The 11,305-nt window shown below is 46.6% G+C and overlaps 1 protein-coding gene across 2 annotated transcripts; it reads right to left on the bottom strand.

Annotated features, from left to right (window-relative positions):
* Positions 1-472: 472 nt before the first annotated feature.
* LOC144098606 (uncharacterized) lies at positions 473-6,681 on the bottom strand. 2 transcript variants are annotated; one of them, XM_077631389.1, is made up of 3 exons: positions 6,263-6,681; positions 2,747-2,907; positions 473-549 (listed from the first exon to the last, which is right to left on the bottom strand). In XM_077631389.1, the coding sequence occupies exons 1-2, from the start codon at positions 6,632-6,634 to the stop codon at positions 2,794-2,796; spliced, it is 486 nt and encodes a 161-aa protein (XP_077487515.1). In that variant the 5' UTR covers positions 6,635-6,681; the 3' UTR covers positions 473-549; positions 2,747-2,793. The 2 variants fall into 2 exon arrangements, with proteins under 2 accessions (XP_077487515.1, XP_077487522.1); XM_077631396.1 differs by having other exon boundaries at positions 2,747-2,856.
* Between the last annotated feature and the right edge of the window lie 4,624 nt (positions 6,682-11,305).

The raw sequence follows: 11,305 nt of genomic DNA, 5'->3' as shown, positions 1-11,305 counted from the left end.
AAACTATCTACAGCATAAACGGTGCCGCCTCTGGCGTAGCCCCTCCTGAGAGAAAGCTGCCACATACCTTGTTGAGCGACAGAATTATCTCCGTGGATATCCCCTTGGGAGGAATTTCGGTCTGAACCAGTTGATTTCGAGAGCTTACCACATGGATTGCATGGCCCTGCTTGTTTGTACAGCGGAGAACCTGTCTGGGATGTCACAATTAACATAACTTCCTTTCATTGATTCCTTTATCGACCATGTATGCTAGGCACTCAGTCTTTTTCGTAAACTCCTGAAGTACATTTACGCCGCTCTAGGGCCATCCTCCCGCTTTTGTGGCTGAACAATACCTCTCAGAAACAACGGCACATAAGCGCCCGCAGAGCGCTGCTAGGCCGCCAAAGCAATGAAGAGACCGCATATGCGTTCTTTTCATTTAATAAAAACAACACTGCTGATAATGTTAATCAAATCAGTAATATCCAAAATTATAAAAAAATCAAATTGCTGCCAGGATGGTCTGCTGCGCATCATGTCGTTTCAAACTCTGCAGGGCACAGTCTGCAAATGAGCGAGAAAAAGTGAATGAGGGTTGTGAATCAACCGGAGGGACCCCGACCACAGTCACTAAAAAATCGCGTTGAAAGCAGCATATTGTACACAGGGATTTCAGAGGCACGCTTGGGTTTATACTAAGTGGGTTTACACTGCGTTATAGCTCTGGTCAGACTGAGACACCCCGGAAAATGCCTGCTGCTCCCTCAGTTAGACTCCACCCCAGTGCCTCAACGCAAGAGATTTCGCCACTCACAGTCTTGAGTACTGCATGTTCTGCACAAGTGGAACGAAAGTATTCGTTTGTAATCGAGCAGGTTCCCTTCTTTTCTCCAGCACGCTTTGTGGCCGTTAAAACAATTCGTGCGATAAGAAGGCAATTTTTGCATACGTCAAGAAAGTTTAAAAAAACAATTCAAATATTCAAAAAAATAGGCCAGCCAGATGAGATTTCCCAGCCTGTTATAACTTCGGATTTTCTGACATGTCTGTCGATGTCGCTACTCTGCATAGGCAAAGTATCTAGCGTGAGTTCTTCGCAGATGAGTAGTACAGTTCATCCAACTTTTCATCACAGTAAAACCTGATGTGATGGCTTTTTATGGCCTTATGTTTATATTTTTCCTGCAGGAATATACTCAATTATTACCGAAAAACTTCAATGTAAAAATTTTCTCGCCACCCGAATCGAGGTTGGGACGTCCAGACCGAAACAGGGTTTGAAGAGCACTTAAGTCAACTTACTTGCATTAAAGCGAACGCCTTTCCGTTGTCCTGTTGAGCTCTTTAGGTCAATACGATCACCGCAATCTTCTCGAAGTAGTTTCGGTTTCACATTACAACCTACAATACCTTTGTTATATCTGATTTGTTCGCTATATCTGGTTTCAATTTACAACCAATGCCTTCTAAAACAACCTCCTTCCGTCGGACTAGGTGGCCGAGTAGTTAAGGTAATGGATTGCTTTCTGCCCATTGTGGGTTCGTGTCCCATCCTCGTCGACGCTTTTATTCTTTCATATTATTTCATTGATAGCTTGAGCGCACAGTTTCCAAGGATATGCAAATCCTGTCCACCACGATGATCCTAAGGCTGTCGCCTTAAGAGAACTACGTGATCACCGCTTTAGAGTGAACACCAGCGTTTCCTAGCCTCATTGTCGTTGCACCTAGCAGTTGCTCAGATGTCATGAGGTACCTGCCACAATACACGACACAATTATTCTGGGTACGACGTGGTAGCTTCAAATAAGACAGGATGCTCTGGACAAACCGCGACTTGAAACAGCGAGAAGCCGGATTAGCTACTTTTCTTTCATTCGGGCCACGGGGCGAGGAGTGCTCTCGTGCTTCCCTGAAAGACTCAGAAATAAATCTACGTTGTTTTCGAGTGCCCAGTAAACCTTGAAGTTCTTTCTTTGCACTTTTCGCTTTGTTCTAGATTACATATGCCTTTTTACCCATGTTCTTGGACGACTGTCCCAATGAACTGCACATAAGCCTCAACTCTATGTAGCTATCGACTGGTAATGTGCTGAGGTACACTACACACACGAGGTGAAATAGGATACTGTTTGGAAATGCAGTAGCATAAGAAAAACACAAGTACTGCGCCGTAAATAAGAAGGACGACCACTAGCGGCTGTCTCCGAATCTCTATATGCTTTAGTGGTATAAGTCGGCTCCTGATAAGCCGCAACAAATAACGCGCATCGCTATCTCGGATACTTACGTGGCAAGCAGGGGAGGGTCTGTAGACACCAAGCCTTGCAATATGTTTTCATAGCTACATATCCATGCCCCTGAATGAACACAGTTGTGCCAAAAGTGTCTGCTTGTTAAATAGCAGCCAGGACACAGTAATGCGGCTATAAATGCAATGAAGCTTCGCAGAGTAAATTTGTCTCGTTTCTACTTTAAAATAACGCATTTAAGAACTGCTGCTTCGCGCAAATCAACATTCACTTCGTTTCGCTAGGTCGATGTAAAAACCTAGCCGCCAAAATATATTTACCTGGCACACTTTAGCTTTGCGATTTGTTGCACTGCGGATACCAACAATTTTCACCACGACTCCCTATAATACTTTGTGCCGCGAGAAAGCTCATGGTGTACCGTCAAGAATGGCAATTGCGGTTGCGTTGTCAGCCGAGCAACTGCGACGGAGGACGTACTGCGCATGCGTCTGTGAGTTGTCACTTACGGCAGCGGCTGGCAGGTGCAGCAGCAGCACCGCGGCCGGGCGCCCCCCTAGATGCAGCAACTCGGCCGCCATGACGAGGTGATGGCAGCCTGGGCCTTTGCCTGCGAAGTCTGCACCGCAAAGGCGGCGATGCGTGAGGCCCAAGTCGATGTCTTTCCCCTCTGGAAACGGGTTCGAGGACTGTGTTATTAGCTACAGCCAATAAGATGTGTGCAATAATGTTGAGGTACACGAAGAGGCACACTGAGTTTTTGTTCTTAAACTCAAATAAACCAACACTCGCGTTTCAATCCTTCCCTTGCATCACGGGTTTGTGAAATGGTGCTTGTGCATTGAATTTAGCATTCATGAAACTGTTGATCGATGTGGTTAACTTTCTGAGGATGGAGAAATTGCCGATGTATAATTAGCAAGTTTCCTTCTCTACTTGGCCTCAGTTGTTTTATACCAAATCCTGTAACAATGACAGCTGGATGTTTTCAATTATTATGAACGAAAATGAAAATGTAAATCATATAGTATTCGGCGGTCTATGTCAACCGCAACTGCGAAAGTAAGGAATAAATACTTTGCCACACACGACACGTGATAATACTTTCGCATTTCCCCGTCACCAATAAAGTCCTTAATATATAAGTCGACAACAATTTTACGTCAATAGATCATCTCTGAAAACTTTATTTGCTTCCGCAATTGGGGCAAATTTTCTTTAGACCGCTCAAGCATGGGCCAGAAATTACTGATTCCACTTGGCCGCCCTACTATACCCTCTGCGTCTAAGAGGTATTAAACTCCGGAGAAAGTTACGTTTCTGGCCAAAGCGCGCAACAATAGGAGGTCATCATATGGGTCTGCGGCGGCATTTCGACATGGTGTCGTTCTTCGGACTCAATTCGTTACGGCACGGATTCAGGTGCTTTGGCGAAGGCGACCAGAATACAGTGGGTAACCAGCTCATCGTAACGGGTCTGACGAAGCGCGGAAATCAAAGCTTTGTTTGTGAAGGTGTCAGGATTACAGTATGGGAAGCACCAGGTCCCTTTCAAGATAAAATCAGGCACACTTCAGACATGTTGACGATGTGGAAAGCAGAAGCACTCGCGCTACCGGAGACTCTCTGAATCATAATCAGAATGAGAATCATGTTTATTTATAAACGAAGGAAATACTGCCGGGATAAATGTATACAGAAGGAGGTCCCGTTGTCAGCGACTGTACTGGGAACTCCTTGTGTAAACTGTGCGCAGAACATACTCCCTCCTACAGGCAAACACACTTTACTGTTATCACCAAGCTGACTGGGCATAGATAAATTACCACTTTAAACTTTCCTCAGCCGGTGTATCGGTGAAGCCCAGCATTTCGCAGCATTAGTGCAGCATAAAATATGGACATCAGAAACGTTGAAATAGCTGCGCGTACTGTGAGACTATAGTTCTCAAAACTACGCTTCACCAACGAGCATTCTTAAACCTCGCTTTGACTCTCAGAATCCTGAAACCAAGCTTTGATGTCTGCTGTGGGCGCCCGCCCATACCTTCGTCTTTGATTCACATGGTATTGTGGAACAAGCGGTCCTCACGAGGAGACCGTATTCCGGACTAGTTTTAGACTCGTGTAGGTTTACACCGTCTAATATGCCTCTGCGTACCGTTTCGTTGTCAGCGTCCGTTGAGCGACAGCTCCATCTCGTGTGAGCACGCTATGCTCTTGGCAGGCAAAGAGTATCGAAAATTGCCGGGTCAGTAGTTGGAAAAGTTATATGCATGTTCCAAACAAGAACGGATTTGAACGGGAATATACGGAAGTGTGTGTGGGTGGGGAGGGGTTGGGGGCGGGGTGTTGAGGAATGAAGACGAAGATCGGAGTGTCCTCAATTACATAGGCCCTGTTATGCATCCACCGACGCTTTGACGTACAACAGCGCGGCAGTGTCGCGGCACGAGCCCAATGGAATATTTGCCTCATGGCTTACTCTTCGAGGGCACACCTAAGTTATAGCAAAGCGGAAAGCGGACTGACCTCTTCAATTTTCCCCGCCGCACCACGCCTACAAAACAAAACCTTGATCACAGCACGGTCATGAGAGAATAAATGAGTCATTACAAAGTAAATTGATGACTAAAGGGAGGGAAGTAGTCGTAATTAGTAAAAGGTTTGGAACAAACGATTATGGTCACACTAACATTTCTTCAAGTACTGAGGATTTTTCTCTTAAGCGTTCTTCGTTGCGAATCGTCATTTTTCCTCAAGGTGCAACAAGATAGCACTGTAAGGACTTTTCACTGACAAGACACACAAAATGAAACGCAGCATAACTGTCGCAACTTTCGCTTTTCAGCTTTTTTTGTCTTCACGCGACGGCACCGAGAACGGCATCACGGTGTTACAAAAACTAAAGCGCGTTGCATAGCCGGATCTGATTTGGTGGACTTTCGCAAAGGCCGCCGTCTGGCGAAGAATGACGTTCAGTTGTGAATTTCGAGCGCATATGTCACCATTATCCATGCCTTCTAGGTTATGACGTCAACATTTCAAACACGTCCGTTTCAAATGCTTTTGTGCGTGCGTGCGTGCGTGCGTGCGTGTGTGCGTGTGCGTGTGCGTGCGTGTGCGTGTGCGTGTGCGTGTGCGTGTGCGCGCGTGTGTGTGTGTGTGTGTGTGTGTGTGTGTGTGTGTGTGTGTGTGTGTGTGTGTGTGTGTCACTAACCAAAATGGCATGCCGTGACATATGCGCCATTTCAAGCCAACGCCGATTCGCCAGGATTCTGATCACTGATTGCTACGAACAGAACGGAAGACAGCGGCAGCCTCCTTTTCTTCATCGCCTTAAGCCTGCGCTTCAGTGAATATGTTAAACGGGAGCTTATAAGGAGTTCATGCGCGACCGTGCGTGACGTGCGAAAAATGCGTGACGCTCCCTTACTATACACCCCACTCAATACCAAACCCATACCACACAAATCGTGACTGACTGCTGAATGCTCCTAATTTCTCCAGCACTCTCGACAATTGCCACAGCTACACGTGCTGCTAACGACATCTGCATTCCACTGTTCTCCACTATGCGTAATCCAAAATCGCACTATGTCTAGTATACCCGTGTGATCAATATATTTTTTTCTCTATTGAATGTGTTTCCGGTGAAGTACCTCCAATTCTTTGAAATGCTCGAAGCGCACTTTAATCAGCAGCCTGCAAGATGCTAGCTTTTCCTCTGTATGCAAGACTTGTTACATCCGTGCCACTATGTCCTGCAAAAACTTACGGCTAGCGAAGAGTTGGTTCCAAGCGCTAGACGTGAAAACAACATTACATTCCGGCAAGAGCTGCTTGCAATGGAGTACCATCTGGCTACCATCGAACTTCCGCTGACGGCACCTGCACACAATGGGCTGAACCTTCGGAAAACGCGCACTGACCGAATGCCTTGAATAACACGTCCGGTGAAGCACCTGACAGGTGAATTCGAGCAGAACACGAAAGCAAACCAACCGGGCTCAAATGCAAGCTTACCGTGCCTGTCGCTGGGGGGACGGCTGACGGATGCGCCCGGCAGGCTGCATTCCCGCACTCGTGCTTCTCCGAGCCTAAGCGCCCCTTCCGGTAGTCATGGTGGGGGTAGTCGTCAGCGCCTCTTTCTTCGAAGGCAAGGGAGAGGCGCCGGACGGAGGCCACGAAGCGCTTGGCGACCTCGGCGGCCGGTGGCTTCCCAGCTGGCCGTGTGACGCGGCTTGCGATGTCCTGGCTCCTCTCGGGGCAGCACTGGGCTCCTTGACCAAGATCATCCTGTATCGCGAGGTGGAGACCGGAACCAGGTGGATGGAGCTGAGGAGTGGGCTGGTCAGGACTGCTTGGACGGACGCACATAGCTCTGCGACTCATCATCGAAGAAAGGTTCTAAAAAAAGATGGCGTGCGTTCTACATCTCGCGCTGCTCGAGCGGCAGACAAGAGAAGAACAAAGACCTCGAGACGGTTTTCTTTGTCCTTCATCCAGTTTGACTGCGATCGGGCAAGATAAAGACGGTTATCACGCCCATATTGCGGAGGTCACTGAGCTCGCATTTTATTTCAATGCAAGTGGTCTTTTGGCGCCTGCTATCGGGAACATCGGCACGCTTTTGTCGGGATTTTTGTCTGGAGACGCTGAAATATATAGAAGCTAGAATGTTACCTACGTGGGATTCCGGAAGGAAGAAGACCTAGACGAACCTAGAGAATTTTTTAATCCTCCTTGGATGTGCTTAAACCTGGCCAATCCCCTGCCGTGAGTATGTGGAATTGCTTCAAAAGCTACAACACGGTTTTTGCACGGGAGATGCCGCTACTAGAATGAAGATTCACTGTTTTTTCTTTTCCGTTTTTTTTGCATTTTTGTACAAAGTTTAGTCTAAGACAAAATATTATCCAAATACTCTACTCATCGTCAATGAGCGCGTTTGTTTCCGCAGTGCACACTGGCCAATCCCCCGCTGTGGGTATGTGCCATTAAGCCTGAGGAAGTCACCATCCTCCTCATCATCCTCATGAGAGGCCGGAAAAGAGGTACCTTTGCAGTGAAAGGCACTCAGGGGTGCCTCAATTGCCACTACCCAGGCTGCTTGTCAACAGAGATGTAGGGGCAAAGATGATTTGTGTAATTGGTTAAGGTAGGCGCGGAAGCAAGAATATATACGCGCTCATCACTAAAGCCCCGGATTGCATTCCGCGGCTCATCACTAGGTGCTGGCGCAATCATCACATCAGAGCAAATACCCGGCCCTGTTGGCGACGGCGGTTTCAGGATCTGGTTTTTTGTGCGCTTAGCTGGGAACGCTGAGAAACGACGCTGTCGTGTTAACATGCATTGCCTCAGGGGCTTTATTTTAAATGCACTGCAGGAAAGACATAGCCTGTTCTAGGAGAGCTTAGGTGGTGGTAGCCCCACAGGGTGTTGAGGAGGCTCATGAGCCTCCTTTTTCTTTTTTCCTTGACTGGTCTTAACCAGCGACAGCACTGCACTTTGTGATAGTGAACACGCGTGTTGACAGCTGACAACGAGCCAATAACTGCCGGTGGGGTAAACATTTGGTACACAGAATTATTGCTTGAAACACCAGTTTCGCCACACATCTTATGGATCAAAAATGCCTTTGATGACAGCGGCGGCGAAGTGCTTAAAGTGCGCTGCGAGGCTATAAAAGGAATGAAAAGTCTGCTGGTGTGTTCTTTTCAATTACCAATAAAATTTTTTACAACCGCTTTCAAAAACATACAAAATATAACATCAAAAATAGGACAGGTCTCTCCGTGGCGGCATAGGGCACGTGGAACTTCCTCATCGGGTCCACAAACTTCAGGTTCAGCAGACTGCACCACAGGCGAGAACAGCGTGAATGAGGGCGGTGAATACAAAAAGGACATCCAGACAGGAGTCGCTAGGAAATCGTATTCAACGCGGCTTACTTTTCCCCAGAGCCCTCTGAGGCCTCCGCAGTGTTATACAAAGCGAGACGATGTGGTATAATTCCGGTCGGAGTGAGGCACCAACATGCCGATCGTTCCATCACTGGGACCGTATACCGTAATGCGACCCCGGAAAAACTTTCGTCGACATGGAAAGAAGCAATCGCTGGTCTAGCAGCCCATGTTTCCTCCTTTGCATAATGTCGTTATTTACGCTTGATGCAGGGTTGGACATTCAGAAAAACGAAACAGCTCTTCAAAAAGAAAATGCGACGCTGGTAATTGTTTCGCACTTAGTATGTCTTCTCTTTTCAGTGGACCGTTGCTGTGGACTTTCAGCATACGTAAAGGAGATTGCATGGATTCGTCGTTCATAAAGGAGCAGTTAGGAAAACTTCATCGAACTTTTTTTATTAACGAACAAATGTTGTGGCGTTTTCTGGTGAACTTTTTCGGCAGCAAAAAAGACGTATTCACTGAATAAAATTTCTTTGAGAATTTTAACTACACGCGTATTCAAACTCAACATGCCGGGAACGCTCTGGACTCCCTGAGCACGGCTTGCACGTGATTAGTGGTGTTGCCGACGCACACTGATCTGATTGGTATAAATGTCTTAATGCATTGCACCTTGTTTCCGAAAACGGCCGGGTATAGCATCATTAGTGCTTCAATATTTCTGTCTAATAAACCTCCTTCTTCCACCAATGCAGTCTTTTTCAAAACTGTACAGTAGTTTATCTAATAAGGTCAACATCACTTTCACTTTAGTATACTTATAAGCCTACTCGTCTGTACCCCCGCTTGACGTATTGAGCATCGGATGATTTCGAAAATACAAGTACACCTTCGCGCGGGGTATGAGATATCCGCTCCTTGATAAACGTCTCCAGTGGGGCAGACCTGACGGGCTCTGGATGACACTTTTGTCGCTTTATACACAAGTGTTGCACGTATCAGTACTTCAGAGATGATGATAATACCTGCCAAAGTGAACGACAGTTTCTTACGGGTACGGTTTGGCAGCAACTGCACAATGCAGCATGCTCTCCACAAGCCGCGACTGGAAACAGAGAGAGCCTGCTCTCGAGCTTTCCACGTGTTTTATTTCCTAGGCTACCTTTGAACGTCTTTCGTTGCATCTTTCATTTCAGCATCGAGTACATATCCCCCCGTGCGCATATATTTTGGAGCCTGCCCGAATGAACGCAGCATAAGCCTGAACGCTCACGGTCCTCGAAGCTGCTCTCGACTGCCAGTGTCTGCAGGGTGACTCCATGAGCAGGAGGAAATGCGATACTGTTTAGGAATGGAATATATCATATACCAGAAAGTCACAACGACGACCGTAGGCGTCTGCGTCTGCATCTCCAAGTTTTTTAGCGAAAAGATAGAAATCCTGACATTAAGATTCACATACCGTGCATCTACACGGCCGATAATGCGAAGGTTAGCAGAACGGCTTTGCAGCTACAAAGCCTGGATACCCATATTCTTCATGCACAACTGTTGCACCAAGCCTTGAGTTAATGAACATTAAATAACATGAGGGATCCTGCCTTGCACCTACAAACAAAATGAAGCTTCAATGTACATTTCGTGCCCGTTAGAATGGCCTAGTAGCGTATTTAAAGAATTGCTGGTGCATGGACACCAAACAAAATGAAGCTGCAATGTACATTTCGTGCCCGTTAGTATGGCCTAGTAGCGTATTTTAAGAATTTTTGGTGCACGGACACCAAGATCGGCATTATTCTCATCGATACAACCAACAGGCAGGATGAAACATTTACCTAGAACACAATATTTTTCTGTTTGGTTGCATTCTAGAGACCAAGAATTTGGAAGCTCTATTCGCCGACTGTATTCCGCCCCAAAACATGTACAGCGTGCCGTAAAAGGCAGCTGTTCCTTAATTATCATCTGAAACACCACAAAATACCCTCTATGTGAAATATAAAAAAAAGCCAGCCATGAAATTCTGAACATATAATACTACTCAAGAGAGAGAGAATGAAGGAAACGCAGGGAGGACAACCAGATGTAAATACTACTCAAAAACCTGCTTGAGAACTGTGCCTGGGGGAGCCAGAGATCGTGTAACGCCACGGACGCGCTTGTTGAGTCTGACTATACACCACACGTGATCGTATTCCTAAAAATGAAAAATACATTTGTGCACACACTGTAAAAAGTACAGGGGTGCTTCAGCGCTACCAGGATGAAGAAATGTGCAACCGGCCGCGCTACACTAACACCGGCTGGTGCACGTGCCTCATTTCATTAGGCGCTTCCAATAAGACAGGCGCGCGTGTTTCGTCTTTAATGGCAGAGATTCTGAAATGTGTGCTTATTCTTCGAATGATTATTTTCACAACGCTTCCATTCTTCCCGAGTAAGCAAACACCCTCCATGCATTGCAGTGAGGGAGTGAACTTGCTGTATGAGCTCAATTTCCACCTCATTGAACGGAATTTATTTAATGTGATGCTCGTAGCAGCAATGATTCCTTTCAACTATGCCTCGTGTTTTTTTTTCCATTGCACCACGAGGCTTCAGTGAAAATGAACGGCAGAAGAGCAGCCGGCAAAATAACTAAGCATTTATGTTGCCGCCGGTACCCCAGCAGAAAACTCACTAAATTCCAGCATCCACGGTAACAATGTCATCATCAGCAACCTGAATAGACCTCTGCTGGAAAATGGTCCCTCCCATAGATTTCTAAATCTGACTTGCGTCAGCCGTGGCCACAGAATACCTGCAAGCTTGCTAGCCTCACCTGTCCGCGTGGTTCTCCCAGAACCTGCTACGACTGCATTATCTTGAAATAAACTCAGCCACTCTAGTGGAAAGTCAAGTTTTTTTGGTGCTCTACGTAACACACGTCATAGGTGCGCCCACATCTATATTTGATATCACCTATTGTATCATTAACTCACGTATGTTCCCTAACCCACCCCGCTCCTTCTCTGTCGCACAACATAACTTGTTTCGCTACCCATTCCATAGCTCGCTGCCTTTTACTGCACCAGAAGGGTGTACTTGCTGCATTATCCTGCTATTCATGATCTTTAAGTACCTTCCAAATGTACCGTAGCACTTTTTGTTCCTA

This window comes from Amblyomma americanum, chromosome 1, assembly GCF_052857255.1.
Source record: "Amblyomma americanum isolate KBUSLIRL-KWMA chromosome 1, ASM5285725v1, whole genome shotgun sequence".
NCBI classification, from domain to species: Eukaryota; Metazoa; Arthropoda; class Arachnida; order Ixodida; family Ixodidae; genus Amblyomma; species Amblyomma americanum.
This window is presented reverse-complemented; position numbering and strand designations above follow the sequence as displayed.